This window comes from Abramis brama (genome assembly GCF_963993115.1).
Source record: "Abramis brama genome assembly, chromosome: 4".
Lineage (NCBI taxonomy): Eukaryota > Metazoa > Chordata > Actinopteri > Cypriniformes > Leuciscidae > Abramis > Abramis brama.
The window spans coordinates 8,145,292-8,165,333 of NC_139966.1; the positions used below are offsets into that span (position 1 = coordinate 8,145,292).

The following is a 20,042-nucleotide window of genomic DNA, read 5'->3' on the forward strand; positions in this document are numbered from 1 at the left end:
TCTCTGGAGCATAATCTAGAGGGCCGTGCATTTAGAGGTTCTGGCTCACTAATTGTTGCATGCAAGTCTTCTTTGAAGTAGAAGATTTTGTCAGGTTTGGCTGGCCAGATGAAGACATTTTTCTCCCCTGACTGCTGCATGCAGTTGACCTCAAGCTCATCTTCAATCACCTTAAGGACCTGGCCAACAAAGGGATGGTCATCATAAGAAACAATGACAAACTTTCCCCTCAGTTTATCAAGGTATTCCTTTTGCTGGTCTGCGGCTAAGGCCCGTCTTTTCTTTCCTGGGGCATTTTTGAAATCAACTTCTTGAGGGCTATAACACATGCACAGGAGGAGGGGTCTGCTGCAAAAGCAGGAAACTTCACCATGATGTATTTTCCCAGCTTCTCTGGAGGTTATTTGGTGCAATTTCATTGTACCTTTAACGGCGGGGAGATAAAAGGGTAATGCCTCATCGTACTTGCCACTGTCCTCAATCCAAAAGAATTTGACCTTTGAGTCACTGGCATTGAGCACATTGAAAAGCTCTTTTGGCCCCACCAACACCATCTGGGGCCCCCTTGCCATGAGCCTTTTCAGAAAAGTTCCATGTCACTCGAGTGAACCCCTTAAGGAACGGGATTGTGCTGGTGAGGTAGAAGTTTTTCTTGTTCCGGTATTGTGTGACCGGACCATCGCTTATAACATGTACTTTAGCAATGGTAGTGTTTAGCTCTCTTACATCTTTTAAAACTGGCTCCAAGTGGGCCCATACTGCTCTCTCGTCGTGTCGGAGGGAATCGGAGAGAATGGCATAGGCCTAGCTTCCCTGCGCTGTGTATACCACACTGGTGTGGATGGTGGCCTGCTGCCTACTACCGCCAAAGTGGAAAGCCTGCACCCCGGTGTTCAGCTTGCAGTTAAAATTTTCAGAAAAGTCTATGTGAATGGCCACTTCATCCTCCATTAAACTTTCCTTCAGTGCTCTACATGCCTCAACCTGGTGTATCCAGTTAAACTGGTGCCTGGCTAGTTTATGCAATGTGAACAAGGTTTTAAGATCTTGCATTGAGCACGTCTTTGTCACTTTTACAAAGTGTGTCAATGTTTTTCCATCCACAGACACAGCTTCCTTCTTCCACTGCTCATAGGTCAGTATCACTTCCTCTGCCTCAGGTTTTTCAACTTCATTATAGCAGCAGTGAGGACATACTCTGTACATACATTTTTTGTTCTTGAGGTCACACACTATCGCAGACAGGAGCTCGAGCATCTTCTTCTGATTAATTTTTTCTTTGAGAAGCCTCATATGTTCATGGGCAATGCACGCACACGTGTTGCGGTCCCTGGGTTTTGCCACTGTTACCCAAAAAGGGCAGTATCTTGCAAAATGTCTGTAAGACAGAGGCATGTGTCCAATCTCTTGGTATTCAGCATGTAGCTCAACCAGTGGTTTTGTTAGCACACGTCGTTGTCTTTTTTGCTTTTTCTTTGTAACTGTATCCTTCTTGCCAGGTAACAGTCTGCTGTTCTCATCCCAGCAGAGAAATGCCTTCACATTGGCTTTTCTTTGAAAGCAAATTTTTTTGCAGCCCTGGTGTTGAATTTCTTAGCATGGGGAGTTTTCTTTCTTGCTGAAACCTTTCTGATTCGGTCACATTGCTTTTTTGCCTTTGCCAGTTGTTGCTTTAGTCTTACTGTCTGCTTTTTTAATTGCTCATTTTTTTGTTTCAATCGCTTGCAATCATTTGCAAGTGAATGCCCAGATCAGGTGGGAGGGAGTGGATCCCTCTGTGGAGTTGAGGTAGCTAGTGGCGGTCCCCCCTTTGTAAATGAGACCTCTGGAGGTAAAGGTTCAGGGGCGGGCTCTGATGCCAAAGGTGGTTCCTGTTGTACCTCATCCATTGGGATTTCAGGTGACGCATTTAAAGGACAAGTTCGGTATTTTACACTTAAAGCTCTGTTTTCAGATCGTTTCTGATGAAATAGAATGGTTAAGATTGAAATTTGGACACATGCTGCTGGCCCGAGAATTTTCGGTTTCTGTAGTAGCACCCCCCCACCTCCGCAATGGCTGCATAGGTGCACTGGAACAATCCTTCCTAAAACGCATTAAACTTTCATTTACAAAGACGTGAAGCTCACCGAGTGGTCAGGGGTGTTCACTGATATGCTCTCACAGAAATCGTTGCAAAAGATGCTTTCCAACAGGTTTTATCGTAGTTTTTGTCCAACTCCATTGACTTGTATTGGGTGTGCTGTGAGGTACGGTATTACTCCGCCGCCGGAAACTGGGCTGAAGTGTCTATTATTCAAGCTCTCAATGGAAGAATGTACGGGTGTGAGGCGTTTGGAAAAATAGGTCCACAGTTTTACAACGAATGGTAAAACACCTGTTGGAAAGCATCTTTTGCAGCGACTTTTGTGTGAGCATATCAGTGAACACCCCTGACCACTCGGTGAGTTTCAGGTCTTTGTAAACGAAAGTTTAATGCGTTTTAGGAAGGATTGTTCCAGTGCATCTATGCAGCCATTGTGGAGGTGGGGGGGAAAGCGAAAGAAACCTAAAATTCTCGGGCCAGCAGCATGTGTCCAAATTTGAATCTTAACCGTTCTATTTCATCAGAAACAATCTGAAAACAGGGCTTTAAGTGTAAAATACCGAACTTGTCCTTTAAAGACTCCAGGGTCAGGTTCAGCATATTAATTATGATCTCTTGCTTCTCTCTCTGCCTTCGTTTTGCCCTTATCAATATACGCCTCCTTTTTTCTTTATCCTTTTGGCAAAGTTCAGCAATTGGCAGGTGTTCTCTTTTGCCACATAGTTTTCTTCTTTGGTAACTAAAAAGAAAAAGAAAACTATACCTATACTACTACTACTACTACTACTACTACTACTACTACTAATAATAATAATAATATAATATAATACAATACAGGCAGGTGTTCCAGTTAATCAATTAAATTTTCAGTTACTAAATGCAAAATAGAGCAGATTGTATGTTGTAACAGTTACTACTACATAAGGCATTATAATAATACTAGTAATAATAACTAGTAATAACTAGATAAAGTTCGACAAGACAAACTTTAAAGTTGGATTGAGAGAGACAGAACAGAAATTTAGTTTTAAGGTTTCTTAGTGGTTGCAAGGGTGTTACTATGTGGTTGCTTGGGTATTCAGGGTGGTTGCTAGGTTGTTGCTATGCAGTTGCTAAAGTATTTTGGGTGGTTGCTAGGTTGTTGCTATGCAGTTGCTAAAGTATTTTGGGTGGTTGCTAGGATGTTGCTATGTGGTTTCTAACGTTCTCTGGTGGTACATTATCCATGTTTTATAGCGGTTGTACCGAATGACCTGATATTTGGGGACATGTGTATGAGCAAGTGAAAACATGAATTTTTCTAATAGTTAAGAGAGAGTTACTTACTTTGCTTCACAACTATGCGGTCCTTTGCAGGTGTCTGAATGATGTCACATCCTGTTACATAATATTGACCACATGACTTGATCCAAAATTGAGCCCTTTATATTGGTTACTCTGAATGACATCAATGAAAATCATTTTTCCGGACATTCTTTCTCATAACAAAGCAACGACTTCTACACATGATTTTAATACCATTTTGCACTATGTTGATATATAATGTTATAAAATCATGCCAGAATAAAAAAATATATAAAATTATTAAATTTTAAGATATTTTAATCACAAATGAAATTGCTGTATTGGCCTTCAGACGGTTAAACCGAATGACCTTTTCACACTCAAAATCTAAAATACCTTTATATGTAGGAAAATATAATTAAAACCTTTTGGATTCAGTAAAAGAGATCAAGTTGTACTACCTTACATACTTTGGATGTTATATATTTGTTTTTTTATTATTATTATTAAGGCCTTTGGACAAAAAAATGACCCGTCACGTCATTGACCCTTAAACAAATACCGTCTGATTATGTAATCTGTATGAAAGGTACATTTCTTTCTAAAGGCGCATCCGCTTTACAGTGGAGATGGAGATATGTTTGCAGCCGACACTGATTTAGAAAATACTACTTTATTAATAAACAAATAAAATGCCCCGTTATTTTTTCAGACACATTTATTATCATGAGCCTATAAATCACCTCTCTGTATGGTTCCTGAGACATGGCTCTTCTCATGCAGCACTGTGGGAAAAATATCATTTTCTAATTTGGCCTTAGAAAATCAGTAAAATCAACATTTTTTCCATATTAATTTGTGAATATTTTAAATGTCCAATAAAGGGGCAAAAAGTCATAAACAAAAATCAGAAAATGCGTCAATATTCATTTTTACACGGACCAATGACAGAAAGGGAGGCCAATTTCATCTTTAGCGATTTGTCATCAAACAAACTGTTTATTAATTGAACAAGTAACATGCTCTCTCTTTTTTTCTTTACATAGTAGGCCTATGGTAGGCTAATAAAAAAAATAATAAAAAAATAAGCACGACAGTCCGTTTCTGCATCGCCAAACCAGATGCTCGTTAGATCAAAAATGCATGTCATAATGATTTTATGCGAACCTGCCTTAAACAACTTTAACTGCCTACTTTTTAAACAAATTTCGAAACAAATTAGTTTCAATCAGTGTAACTATTCATAGCCTAACGCTCTGTCTCTGAATAATGTCATATTCTTGTTAAAAAAAATGAGCATGTCAACATGTTCTGTGAGGAGACGTGAGCGCAACCTATTAACAATTAGTCCAGATGCGGAGAACACCCGCTTGGATGGCACAGAAGTCGCAGAGACACTCAAGTAGGAGATTGCTAACTTTGCTAGGCGGGGATGTTTCTTCTCGTTGGCCTTCCACCATGTCATGGGGTTAGCGTTCATTGGTGGAATCGCTGCAGCAGAGAGGGTGTCATTTCGTGGATTTTAGCCGCCGGTGGTTCAGTAAGCCTTTCTCCCGATTCCTCTGCGCCTTCCGTGTCTCCAGCGTCATCAGTGCTGGACAGGAGGTCTCTGACTTCGGCCTGCACAGCGCCTCTAACGCTGTTACGGTCACCGGGTACACCATGGAGATGGACACATCATATTCCCCACACAAGGCAGTGGTGGCACATTTTAGCGAGTGCAACACGGGTAAGAACTCCTCCATTATAATCCAGCTATCATCTGTCAATTCTAGTGTGCGTGCATCTGATAGCGTAGTGACACTCCTGTCTGATAAGGCAGCACACACGGTCAGTGGTGAACATATATTTCATTTTATTTAGATTCAATGGCCCTCATTTATCAAAAGTGCGTACACCAAATTTCCAGCGTACACCCAAAACCACGGTGACTTTGAGATTTATCAATATGGACGTTGGCGTACGGCACGCTCAAATCCTACGGCAGCTCAGGAGGTGGTGTACATGTACGCACGTTTTGAGTTAGAGCGGAAATGCGCAGAAAAACAATTCCTAACACCACAAAATGCACTGACAAACTAAAAGATATGATATATTATGACCCACTGTAAAAAAAAACATAGTAATTATAAACTTCAGTGTTTATTTTTGTGCAACATGGACTTAAATGTTTAATTTGTGTGACTTTACCAAAGCATTTGAATTGTAGGCATATGTATTCCTTCAGTTGCGAGCCTGTGCGCTTTACCTGACGTTTCAGGGTTAGGGCCGGCAGGTGCGCACGGACTGGGTTCAGTAAGGCCGGTGACACACTGGATGTGTGGCATAAGTGTCTCAGCTGCGTGGCGTGTCCGTTTTTATTTCGGCTCCCATGTTAACAGGTTAGAGCTTGCACACTGCCTGCGTAACGCGCGTCTCAGGCGTGGCTTGAGCCGCGCGGAAAACGCGTGCATGCTAGAAATAGAACCGACGCCTATTTTTCACGCGACACGCAATCGTGTTGGAAGCGTTTACAGGCAAAATAGAATAGGAAAAGATGTTTATATGTCATTTTGACACGAATACATATTAATAAATAACATTTTGATGTTTGAAAGTCTCTAGGTTTTTACATAAATGCAGATATAAATGTAATAAAAAAAAATAATATCGAAATATTCTGTAGCCTATTTTGTGTCAGTACTGCCGACGTTGTCTTTGCTGCTATATTTATGTTTAACATGAAGTATAGGCCTTCCACAACTCTCTCCCCATATGTCAAATATATCACCAATGAGGCTTATCATGTGTCTGCTGCTGCTATAGGTGACATGTTTCTGGTGTGCAAAGACATAGAAAACGCCACGCAGCTGACACGCAACAGAAACGCCACGCTCACGTGTGTCACCGGCCTAATGAAAGGCTTTCAATGACCAAAAAATAATTCAGACTAACAAAATAATAAAAATGACATTCTTCTTTTAAATAATAATAATAATAATAATAATACAAATAATAATAATGACATTCTTCTTCTAAATAACCATAAGCGTCATTAATAATAAAAATCGAGAAATCAATTTTGTTTCTTTCCACTTCCCTGGTGATGGTCTCGATCTCCACGTCGGAGAAGTTTCTCTTCTTTGCCGTCTTCCGTGTGTCCGTGTGTCCATGGCGTAAAATGAGGGCGTGGGGGAAGCGGAGACTTGAATACTGTATAGGGGCGTGTTATTCTAATGACGATCGTTTTCAGCCGCGCCATTTATCAAGCGCAGGTATTGCGTACACCTGGATTTCAAAGGTACGCACAGCTTCATAAATCAGGTGGTGAGAGGAGTGTAAGCATAATCTTACGCCAACATATACGCCCGTTTCTACGCAAGAATGATAAATGACAATATGCATAATAATAGTAGCTAATAATAATAATAAATGAAGACACGATCGTGAATGGATTTAAAATGCTGTGAGATGGGATGGATAAGTGCATTCATGTAGGCCTATAATATTTTGTGTTGTTACATATTCTTTTATCATTTATTGATAATAACAAACTTCATTCTAATGCTGCCATGGTCAAAATCACACGCAATACAAAAGGCTATAATATAGGTTAATTTAATAATTTCTTAATTCCACCCTTACTTTGTCATCCTTAATTAAAAATAAATATTAATATAGGCCTATCCGTTTATGATAATTCCAGGTTGCTATGGTCACACAGGTTGTTTACACATTTAACATTTAAATATATCGTTCCCTCAACATTTGAACTTGTTTACATCTCGCATATTATCACGTTCCCATGAGTTAAAGCTGCAGTAGGGAGCTTTTAGAAAACGTTGACTTAGCCTGAAAATTTTAACAAGCACAACTTACAGGTCACTCCCCCTTGCTCTCTGCTGCATTACAGCCCTCCCTCCACAGCTCCTCCCCCCACAACGGAGCCTGCCATGAACGTGCAGGCTAGTAAGCAAGCAGGGGCACCGATGACGGCAGATAAACAGTTATTGCACATTCACTGGTAGAGACGAAACATCAACAATATGCTTTACATTGACTATGGCCTGCCCATACATTGACTACAAACTTGGTCCTCAAATCATTACGTATTTTGCAATACATGTAATGTAACTTCATAACGTTACACTCTTTCTATAAGTTATAAATAACTGGCAAGATAATATAACGGTAACGTTACAGTATGTAAGTAATTATTCTAGCGATGTGTAATGCTTAATAAGGTTTGATAGTACATTTATTTCAGCAACATGACAAGCCAGTGAATTAGCAGGTTTCAGTTGTTGCTTTGCACAGCGCGTGACATTTTAGGTATGTTATGCGGCTAGAGTGTTGACTGTCTTTGTTGTATGAGCAGGTGCCACTTGAGAAATTGGCAGTTTTGGTTGTTTGTCCCTGCCGCGGCCATTAGCACAGCTGCGGCACACCGGCAATCTTGATTTTGTACGACGGTGCACGCTGGGCAAGAGAGGGGTGTGATCAGCGCGTACACGAGCTTGATTGACACTGCTAAGACACTCCTCCTGGCTCTGATTGGTTGTTTCTGACCGGGAGCGGTGTATTTCTGCAAATGGCAATAGGACCACTGGGAGGAGCCAGAGGAGCTTGATTTTTTTTTTCTCACAGATTATCTGTCTCATATTCTACTGTCAGGACATAATGACAGTTTTAACAAATATGTAAAAAATACATTTTTACAAAAGTTACCTACTGCAGCTTTAATATGTCGTGTTCACATTTCACTGGTCAGTGTAGAAATGTCTTAGTCTGGACGTGTTTTTCTTTCTGTTAATTATTCTCCTCTTAAACAGGACAGAGTGTCCAAACACACAGAAAAACTCCTGGTGAAGCGACTGAGATCCACGTGACACACTATTATAAAGATGGCGTTTATTAAAGAGGAGAGTGAAGACATTAAGATTGAAGAAACATTCAGTGTCAAACATGAAGATGCTGAGGAACAAACAAAGATGGCGTTTATTAAAGAGGAGAGTGAAGGCGTGAGGATTGAAGAAACGTTCAGAGTCAAACATGAAGATACTGAGACACAATCAAAGATGGTGTTTATTAAAGAGGAGAGTGAAGGCGTCAGGATTGAAGAAACATTCAGTGTCAAACATGAAGAAACTGAGGAACAAACAAAGATGGCGTTTATTAAAGAGGAGAGTGAAGACGTGAGGATTGAAGAAACATTCAGAGTCAAACATGAACAAACTGTGGAACAAACAGGTTAGTTTCATTCTCAAAGTCTTTTTTCAGTCATTCTGTGTCAACACATGTCACAACTTAAATTAGAAAAAACTAAGAAATAGCCAAAACAAAACACTTCCGCATGATTTGTTTTCTTCTTTAGAATGACAGTATGCTGAGTACAATGTACCTGGTGGGTAATATATTCACAACTCTTCACTGCCTCAACAGTTTCAGATGAATGCCCTATTATAAGCATTACTTTTAACAAGTTAATCCTTGTACCCATCTGTAATTAGAAATATATATTAGAAATAAAAAGCAGTAAGGTTGTCAAGCTTGAACAAATATAAACACCAGCGTCCATATCATGTTACAGCAGTTAACGTCAGTATTCCACGTGTTAGCTAACATTAGTCCAAAAGTGAGCTCAAAGTTATTTATCCAAACAGCAACTAAAAACTTACCTGCTACTTCTGTGGGTGGTATCTTCATCTGTTCGTCTCTGCTTTGACTTAGATTTGAAAAGCTTGGCTGTGTTTGGTCAAATTGAATGTAGCAGTTATGGCATGCTGTTATGCTTTCTGTCAGAAATTTGAAGTACAGATATTAAATACAAATCTTATCGGCGCTTGGAGCCTCTTGACTTTTCTTGGTTTAGACTTTTTCTCAGGAGAGGTATCAGGGTAGCAAGCAGGTGAAACATGCAAAAGAGAACGTCTGCACACAAATTTTTTTTAAGTGCAAAATTAGTTTTTGTTCGCTCAAAGTACTTTCTGATTTACGAAACTAATATTTCTCTGCAAAGCTCAGTTAACACGTGTGCAAAATGCCATTTTGGGCGCTTAAAATATGATCTTGCACGCGTAGAATTGTGGCAGAAAAATAACATCATACATAACAGGTAGTCAGGACAGGCAGCAAACAGACAATAATCCAGTCAATAAGGCAATAGTCAACATGCAGGCAGCAAATGGTCAAGAGAAGGTAATCCAAACAAGGTCAAGAAACGGATATATCAAACAGACAAACGCTCAGAAATGTAGGCTGTGGCAATACAAGACATTGCACCGAACCTAGTGTTCTCATGGCTTAAATAGTTTGTGAAATGACTGACAGGTGCGAGCGTGATTAGTTAGGGTATATGAGGATTCTGGGAATTGTAGTCTGTGGATTAATACTCAGGAAAGGGTGACCTCTGGTGGCCAATGGAAAGATTTTCTGGGGTGGCACTAGTGACAGAAACCCCCCGCCCACAACCAATACCCACTACCCACTCTCCAGCCAGAGGATGCCTCCTGACGCGAGGGTGCATTCGACGCCAGGGTCTTCCACGAGGTCGAGGGGCAGGTCTCTGGATGAGTCCTATGGAAGGTGTTAAGTGTGTGTTTGTGGATGTCCTCTGCATTGACCCAGGACCTCTCTTCCGTGCCATACCCCTCACAGTCAACCAGATATTGCAGTCATCAACCCTGACGTCTGGAGTCAAGAAGATCTCGCACTTGGTATGGCTCCTAGTCATCCACGATTATGGGTAGTGGGCTCTGGATATCGCCCTCTTCCCTCGGGCCCCCGACAGGTTTCAGCAGAGAAACATAAAAAGTGTACGCTGAAAACAAGAAAAAGTATCTCGCCTCAGAAAAACAGACTTTCCTGTCCTATCAGCCATTATACTGCACTCGTACCGTGCACTCTTCAATTGCACGCGCAAATGCGGTGACGCACGCTGTATATCGCTTCACTTTAGAAAGTGCAAAAGAAACTACGGGCATGCAACATCATTACATTGTATATTAGTTAGTCAAGAAAAAATAAAAGTTAAATACTAACTAGAAAAAAAAGTTTGTTGAGACAAACTTTAAGTTGGCTTGAGAAAGCTGGACCAGTGAGTTTGAAGAAGTTTAAAGTAGTTTGAAGTTTAAAGTAGTTTAAAGTTTGATTGATAGATTAGTTAGAAAGAGAGAAAGAAATATTAGTTAGAAAGAAAGATAGATAGATAGATAGATAGATAGATAGATAGATAGAAATAAATTTTAGTTAGAAAGAAAGATTAGTTAGAAAAGAAAGAAAGAAAGAACGATAGATAGATTAGTTAAAAAGAAAGATTAGTTAGAAAGAAAAAAGAAAGTTAGATTAGTTAGGAAGAAAGAAAGATTAGTTAGAAAGGAAGAAAGAAAGATTAGTTAGAAAGAAAGAAAGAAAGATTAGTTAGAAAGAAAGAAAGGAAGAAAGAGAAAGAAAGATTAGTGAGAGAAAGAAAGAAAGATAGATAGATTAGTAAGAAAGAAAAAAGAAAGATTAGTGAGAAAGAAAGAAAGATTAGTTAGAAAGACAGATAGATAGATTAGAAAGAAAGATAGATTAGCTAGAAAGAAAGAAAGATTAGTTAGAAAGAAAGATTAGTTAGAAAGAAAGAAAGAAAGATTAGTTAGAAAGAAAGAAAGATTAGTTAGAAAGAGAGAAAGATAGATAGATAGATAGATAGACTAGTAAGAAAGAAATATAGATTAGTTAGAAAGAAAGATTAGTTAGAAAGAAAGAAAGAAAGAAAGATGGATTAGTTAGAAAGAAAGAAAGATTCATTAGAAAGAAAGAAGGAAAGAAAGAAAGAAAGAAAGAAAAAGAAAGAAACAAAGAAAGATGGATTATTTAGAAAGAAAGATGGATGGATTAGTTAGAAAGAAAGAAAGATTCATTAGTTATAAAAGATAGATAGATAGATGGACGGAAAGGTTTTGAAGATAGATAGATAGATAGATAGATAGATAGATAGATAGATAGATAGATAGATAGATAAGGTTTGAAGATAGATAGATAGACAGACAGACAGACAGACAGACAGACAGACAGACAGACAGACAGACAGTCTTAGTTGGAAAGAATTATAGATAGATTAGTTAGAAAGAATGATAGATAGATTAGTTAGAAAGAAAGATTAGTTAGAAAGAATGATAGATAGATTAGTTAGAAAGAAAGAATGATAGATAGATTAGTTAGACAGAAAGAATGATAGATTAGTTAGAAAGAGATAGATAAATAGAAGTTAGAAAGAAAAAAATTGATAGTTAGAAAGATAGATCAGTTAGAAAGAACAATTGATTAGTTAGAAAGAAAGAAAAAAGAATGAAAGATAGATTAGTTAAAAAGAAAGATAAGTTAAAAAGAAAGAAAGATAGATTACTTAGAAAGAGATAGATAGATAGATAGATAGATAGATAGATAGATAGATAGATAGAAAGGGTTTGAAGATAGATAGATAGATAGATAGATAGATAGATAGATAATGTTTGAAGATAGATAGATAGATAGATAGATAGATAGATAATGTTTGAAGATAGGTAGATAGATAATGTTTGAAGATAGATAGATAGATAGATAGATAGATAGATAGATAATGTTTGAAGATAGATAGATAGATAGATAGATAGATAGATAGATAGATAAGGTTTGAAGATAGATAGATGGATAGATAAGGTTTGAAGATAGATAGATGGATAGATAAGGTTTGAAGATAGATAGACAGATAGATAGATAGATAGATATATAGATAGAAAGAAAGACAGATAGACATATAGATAGATAGATAGATAGATAGATAGATAGATAGATAGAACATAGATGGCTTAACCCTCTGGATACTTTTGTTTTTGGTACTTGCCGAGACCGATACCTGTATTTTCACTACATTCGTAACTTTTTAATATATTGGGTAGAGAAACCAAAAGAATATGAATCATATAAGTTGGCTTAATTTGTTTAGTAAATATATACTTCCTTCAGTTATTTTCATGCTTAACCCTCTGGGGTCTGAGGTGTTTTCTGGCCCTGGAGGTGTTCTGACATGCTCTGACATTTGTGCTTATTTCTGTTACTTGTGACATTTTCATGGCTAAAGTCTGATTACACTGTATTCAGCACAAACTCTGCTACAATAATATATCAGCAGCATGTGTGTAAAAGTTTGTTGTTTTGAGATAATGACATTTATGCGTGGTTTGTGAAAATACAAAAAAAAATTGTCACTGAAATAAGGTCATGAAACCCATACTGATTATTTCTTCACAAGACTTTTGAAAATTGTATGACGTAGCCTAGAATATTTGCTCCAAAACGATGTGAAAATCACCCTGACTGCTCATCCAGAGAAGACAATATATTGATTTAAAATTTGCAAGACATGTTTTGTGTGAGAATTATTTACAACACAACATAATCCAAAGATACACAACAAATGACAAAAAAACACATTATTGAAAACGTGATCCAAAGAAAGAGACCTTTGTGCCATTCCTAAAAACATTGTACATACCTTTCATTTCCAAGGTGTTTGATTTTCACTTTACCATGTTCATGTACAGAGACTCATGTGAATGTTGAAGTCAGCAGGACTCAGTGGCATCTGGGCCCTGAAAGAAAAAAAAGAAAAAAGTGAACATACTGATATCAAGAGAAACTATAAAGGCCTGCACGATTTTAGGAATACATTTTAGATTTTTCTGGTTAAAATTGCTTTTTAAAATTCACAGAATACACACACACACACACACACACACACACATATGTTTCCAACAATATATAATATAATGAACACCAGGTTTGTTGTGCCTTGTAGGCATAGGCTATGTGCAGTGCTGCATAAAATAATAATAAACAACAAGATGTCCAGTATCTCAAACGCTTGCTCATTATTTTTAATTTGACCACGCCCACGCGCGTAAAAGAGATTCACATGCAAATCTCCACATGGAACGCGAACGCGCTCATTACCTCAAAAACAAAGCACCAAAACACTTCACAAGTCTCTGCTTTTCGTCGAGTTTGAAAGACGCGCCGTGAGCTTACATTGATTTACCTCAGAAGAAAAACGCGATTTGAAGACAAGAAAGATGTAAGGTAAGAAATTCTTACTTATTAGTTCATGTTATTGTTGCATAAACTCCACATTGCAGTTGAACTGTTGGCTAGATATAAATTATAATATTTAGACCCGTGTTTACTGTTACGGTGTTTGTGGATATCTGCTCAAATGTAGATATGTATAATATGGTAACCATAATGTTTTATATTTTGGAGCGCGATCGCGTTTGAAAAGCAAAACGCACCAAACATTAGGCTTCATGTTTTTACTATTATCTTATTTCATATCATCATAACGAATGGAAACATTTGAAGTAACATGATAATCAATATATTTTTCTCTAACGTAGTTGTTACTGAAATCTTTTGGAAGATTTATAGGCTGCTATAGGTTATTGTTATTATTATTTTATGCAGCATCATTATACATTGTTGGAAACATGTGTGTGTGTATTCTGTGAATTTTAAAAAGCAATTTTAACCAGAAAGATCTAAAAATCTATTCCCAAAATCGTGCAGCCCTATAGTTTCTCTTGATATCAGTATGTTCACAGGTTTTTTATTTATTTATTTTTATACAGGGACCAGATGCCACTGAGTCCTGCTGACTTCAACATTCACATGAGTCTCTGTACATGAACATGGTAATGTGAAAATCAAACACCTTGGAAATGAAAGGTATGTACAATGTTTTTAGGAATGGCACAAAGGTTTCTGTCTTTGGATCATTGTTTTCAATAATGTGCTTTTTTGTAATTTGTTGTGTCTATTTGGATTATGTTGTGTTGTAAATAAATCCAAACAATCAAAAAGCCATTCTTTTTTAAATCTCCTCATTCTTTGTGCAAGGTTGCTCAGAATGACAGGGCCTGATAGCTCTTAATAGAGCCATTAGGGGTGGGTCTTTGTCTTTCTCAGGTGTGAAAGCCATACATATTAATGATGTGATCACGCTTCTTCGCATAAAGCTTTCTTACAGAAAACACGTCGTAAAATTTTTAAATCAATATATTGTCTTATCTGAATGAGCAGTCAGGGCGATTTTCACATAGTTTTAGAGCAAATATTCTAGGCTACGTGATACAATTTTCAAAAGTCTTGTGAAGAAATAATCAGTATGGGTTTCATGACCTTATTTCAGTGACAATTTTTTTTTCTATTTTCACAAACCACGCATAAATGTCATTATCTCAAAACTATGAACTTTTACATACATGCTGCTGACATATTATTGTAGCAGAGTTTGTGCTGAATACAGTGTAATCAGACTTTAGCCCTGAAAATGTCACAAGTAACAGAAATAATCAGAGCATGTCAGAACACCTCCAGGGCCAGAAAACAGCTCAGACCCCAGAGGGTTAAGTGCTATAATCGGGTCCCTGGTGCATCTACCAACCCTGAAAACATAAAAAGTGACAACCCAGTAACTTAGTTTTGTAAGCCTTTCTCTGCAAGCATGTCAAAAAATAAGCCGATCAGATTTCACTCCCCTTCCGACATAAGAAGAGGATCTTATTATAATATTATCGCCCCTTAATCTGCACGTTTCCACCCACGCCGACCGCCATTTGGTTTTCACAGGCAACAACAGTGTAACCAGGTCTAACGTCTGACCTGCAGGATCCCAACACAAATGTGTGCAGTGCTCTACTGTGGGTTTTTATGAGGGGGGTAGTACTTGGGATGTGTCCTAAAGAATGATTTAATGTTTTAGATGTCTAAATGTTTTTATGTCTGTTACTTTGTGCCATTAAACTAGTGTTACCTCGTTTTTGTTTTCACCCTAGACCTGATGGCTCTGAAAGAAGAGAGCCAAGAACTGAATGAAATTGAAGAGAAATGTCGTGATTTCATGACTAGTGACAAATCCTGTAGTAACTCACAGACTCATAAAACAGAAACTAGAAATCTCCAGATAAGAACTCACTCTGGAGAGAAGCCTTTGACCTGCCAACAGTGTGGAAAGTATTTCAATCGAAAAGACAGCCTTAAAATCCACTTGAAAGTCCATACTGGAGAAAAGCCTTTCACCTGCAAACTGTGTGGGAAGAGTTTCTCACTAAAAGGAAATCTTAAGACTCACATGAGAATTCACACTGGAGAGAAGCCTTACAAGTGTCTTCAGTGTAAAAAGAGTTTCACAATTAAAGGAAACCTTAATATTCACATGAGAGTTCACACTGGAGAGAAGCCTTACAAGTGTCTTCAGTGTGATATGAGTTTCCCATATCACATAAGCCTGAAACATCATTTACAAACTCATTCTGGAAAGAAAATGACGTTTCCTCAGTGTGACGAGGTTGAGAAAAAGGAGGAATTTCAATAATAATCTGCACATTCACTCTGAAGAAAGACAATTAAATTGTGATCAATGCAATAAAAACATCATACTCACAATTACATATGAAAAGTCATGTAAATGTGAGACCCTGTTTGTGTTCTTTGTTAAAGAGTACGGCAGTAGAAAATGTATTTCTGTTTGAAGTCAAGGTTACTTTCACACTGCACCCCTTTTAACAAGGTGAATTAGAAAACTGATGGTTCTTGAAGATGGTTAAATTGACTCTTTCCATAGCTTCATTCCTCTGTTTCTTTTTCAGTTTCTTTCACTTTGCATTTTACCCATGTGTGTATGAGTGATTAGTGTGTATGTCTTTGTTTAGACTAGTTATGTGTTCATGATTTAGTTAATAAAGCTTAAACACAATACATGTGAGTATTTGATTCTGATATACTGTTTGCAAATCAAAGTCACAACAATTCCTGATCTTGCTACATGCTGTAGTAGTACTGTACACAGTAAGAACGTTATTTTTCAGTGGCCACGAAAATAACCTTTCTGAGAATTGATAGACAATTAATACTGAAGGTTTGCTGGGCGGACAGGTTAATTGATTGTAATATTAATTCTACGTATAGCTAACCCTTTCAACAACTTATTAATATGTCCCCTTTGTGCTAATTCACATAATTATTAAATAAATATTTGAAAACATTAAGTCATTCACAATTTTAAATAATCTCAACTTTCATTCTTATTTCTCATAAATATTAAGGAAGTAATATTTACCTCCAGGTCAGGGGCGTAGCCACGGGTGTGCCATTGTGTGCCGGTGCACACCTAAAAATGGATGCAGAATTATTTTTTATAGTCTCAAAAAATTTTTTTTTACTAAAATTGGGCTATTGTTGTTTACTTTGAAAATATATATTTTTTAAATCAACCCTTTCACGCTTAAGTTACAAATATTTTAACTGACCCCTTGTTTCCATGGCGTCACGTCATGATTGTCACGTGACAACGCCGCCACAATCACTAACAGATGTATCGCTATTCGTTTTATTTCGTTTTTCCTTTTTTATTAAAAATATTCACAAACTTGCTTACCATGTCAACTGTCTGATATTCCGATTCTTCGTTTAAAAACCTTTATAAATTATCTTGATCTATAACGAGATGAGCGCGCGCAGTTCAGAGAGTCCTGTCCGCCGGATTTACAACACCTGAATTCCCCAGTTTCTCCCGAAATACATGAAAGTAAGTGGCTGTTGAACTGGGAGAAGAATAGAGTAAACTTTATAGTTCCGCTGTGTCTGATATATGAATAAAATACGTTGGCAAATTACATTTGAATAGATTGTTTTTGCTGCTTCCATAGACATCAGTGTGTATTTTACAAACTACAAATGTATTGTTTTACTAGTACTTATGTGTATTTAAATGTCTGAAACATAAAATAAATATTATGTGGTTGAAAACACTGCATATTAGTTGTGATATATATGACAAGCGCTGAGCGCGTCCGACTCTGGCTCAGCGCCAGCCAACTTGCGAAAGGCAGTTCTGTGACGTGACGTCACTGAACATTCTAATACTCTCAGGGGCACAGAAATAAGAATCCAATATATGGTGCCATATGTTAAAATGTAAAAATGTTAAAATATAATTTACATTTTAAATTATTTTCGTTAAAAAAATATCGGCCGAAATTCGGACTGCCAACCAATCAGAAAACAGCAGCTGACTGTGACCCCAGCAGCTCCCCAGAGGTGTTTGCCACGCATATATTATAAACAGAGAAATTTAGCTAGCAATATGTCGCAGAGCTCCCTGCTTAATTTTTTTGGGAAAAAACCTCGGCTTGATGGACAGCCGGACACAAGGCCTAACGTTACACCTGATGAGGATGTTTCTCCCTCCCCGGGCCCAACATCAACAGATGTGACTCCTCCTGCACTCCTGGCTACGGAAAAAACTGTTGAATCAGAAGACACCAAAATGGCCTCCATCTCAGAGCTTAAGCCTACAAACCTTTCTGCAGCAGATGAGCCTGCATGTCAGCCAAAACTGTGTGCTTTTCCAGTCACACAGTCAGTGGAAAGAGGAGGAATTTTTCTGCTAAGTGGTATGACCGGTACACTTGGTTAGAGTACAATATCACAATGGATGCTGTTTTTTGCCATTCCTGTCGCCACTTTAACACTGATGCCAAGAAGGACAGATTCAGCAAAGCAGGACTGAGAGACTGGGGGCATCTTGGTCAGTTTTGTATAAAACATGAAGCCAGTAAAGCCGTTGCTGTGGCCCGACACAAAGGTTTCGTGGAGATAAAAAGGGCTGGAAAAGGTGACATCATGCATCAGGTAACAAAAGACGCACATGAGCATTTTACTGACCTGATTGAAAGAAACCGGGCACATGTCAAAGTTATCATTGACATTTTGCTTTTCTGTGCGAAACAAGGGATTGCACTGCGTGGTCACAAGGAAGACACAGAAAGTCTTAACAGAGGAAACTTTTTGGAGTTGTTTAAAGTGCTTTGTAAATATGACCCCGAGATAAAACGACACCTTGATGAGCTTCCAGCTAATGCAAAAATGATGAGCCCAGATATTCAGAACGACCTCCTTGAAACTGCAGCATCACTTCTCAGACGAAAAATCAGAGCAGAATTGCATGCACAGGCTGACACCTATTATGCCGTTTTAGCTGATGAGTACAAGGACCTCTCAAAGAAGGAACTAATTGCTGTCTGTGTGAGGTATATATTTAATGGCAATCTAAGAGAGAGAGCTGTCGGATTTGTGGCAACAGATGATATGACATCCTCTGGCATCGCTGGCAAAATTTTGGAAGTACTGGAACCGCTGCAGTTGGATCCTGAATTGTGTGTGGGTTTTCCCCCATGCAGTGTATGTACACTGCCACTCGCACCGCCTGAATCTTGTTCTTTTAACAGCCTCAAAAGTGTCTCCTACTGTGGTCACTTTTTTTGATGTTATAAATTCACTGCACCATTTCATGACCGGAGCCAACAGACACGCACGGTTTCTACAGATCCAAAAAGAGCTACACCCCGACAAACCCTGTCTGGAGCTTGTGCGCTCCACGGATATTAGATGGAGTTCAAAATCTGAGTCTGTGAGTCGAGTCTTGAAGTTGTACGACGTCATATTGGAAACACTGAGTGAGTTTGCAGAAGGCTCAGGCCAGACCAAAATAGATGCAGAGTCTCTTTTGCAACAAATACAGACCAAGAGGTTCATCTTTCTCCTTGTTGCATTTTCTAAACTGTTTAGTGCAAGTGAATTTGCGACAAAAGGCCTACAGTCCCTATCGGTTTCTGTTACTGACTCTGTCCACATGATTGAGGGTTTAAAAGAAACTTTTACTACATTTAGGAATAACTCAGATGGGGAATTTGAAAGAATCATTGGGCTTACTGATGACGTCATGAAGAAGAATGATGTGCACAACTGGGACATAGTGGGTGCACGTAACAAAAAATTACCTGCCAGGCTTTCCGACTCGCATGTGACCTCTACAGTGGGCAGGTGTGCGCCCATTAGGAGTGACTTAGATTTGCAATCCTTGTGGATTTCCATTCTTGACAGACAGCTAATGGAACTTAACAACCGTTTTCAGAGTGACTCCTACGGAATAATGAACGCTGCTGCTTCCTTGCTGCCCGGATCTGACGCGTTTGGCCAGATGGAAATATTACAGGCACCGAGCAAGCACTATGGACTTTAGTGGAAGGTCCTGAATTTACAGTATTTGTGCAACTGCTCAAACGAAAGGTGGATGGGGGTCACCTGTACCCATCCTTAATTGAAGTCTTAGACTCATGTGAGAAGGACGTTTTCCCCAACATGAACAGTTTACTGCGTGTTTTGATCACATTGCCTGTTACAAGCTGTTCTGTGGAGCGATTGTTTTCAGCAGTGAACCAAATTAAATCCAGCAACAGAGCAACCATGCTCACAGAAAGACTAAATAGCCTCTCGTTGCTGACATTTGAACGAGAACTCGGAGAGACACTGGACCTGGATGATATAATTGAGGCTTTCAAGGCCAGGCCACGCCGTCTCGCCCTTTAAGCAGCTAACGGGCACTATGTTATTGGCGATACTGAGTGTAATGTATAGTTATATTTTATATAGTTTTATGGTTATGTGGGCCATGGTTATATGGTTATGGTTAATCATTTTGCACAGTAATCTGGCAATAAATGTGGCACACCCAGATTTTCATATGCACACCCAAAGTCTGTTTTCTGGCTACGCTACTGCTCCAGTTATAAAGTTATAGTTTATTCTCCTTAATATTTCCAATTAATACATG

At 38.4% G+C, this 20,042-nt stretch overlaps 2 protein-coding genes across 10 annotated transcripts in view; one reads left to right on the plus strand and one right to left on the minus strand.

Moving 5' to 3' along the window:
• LOC311081602 (protein NLRC3-like) overlaps nucleotides 1–20,042 on the minus strand; it is a 649,618-nt gene that overhangs the window by 356,936 nt on the left and 272,640 nt on the right. The window lies entirely within an intron of this gene.
• The window catches only part of LOC311081621 (uncharacterized protein), a 37,083-nt gene that overhangs the window by 5,486 nt on the left and 11,555 nt on the right, over nucleotides 1–20,042 (plus strand). For 3 of the 8 annotated variants that reach the window (XR_014605952.1, XR_014605953.1, XM_084112197.1), the window contains exon 2: nucleotides 8,182–8,599. The exons of 1 other annotated variant lie outside the window; for it this stretch is intronic. Coding sequence is in view for 3 of the 7 variants with exons in the window: in XM_084112199.1 (XP_083968325.1) it covers nucleotides 8,254–8,599; nucleotides 15,205–15,743 (885 nt within the window). In the remaining 4 variants the exon portion in view is untranslated. Of the gene's footprint in view, nucleotides 1–8,181; nucleotides 8,600–8,723; nucleotides 11,749–13,998; nucleotides 14,096–15,204; nucleotides 17,182–20,042 lie in introns of those variants that run through there. 4 more of the 8 variants (XR_014605954.1, XM_084112201.1, XM_084112199.1 and 1 more) reach the window with 4 other exon arrangements.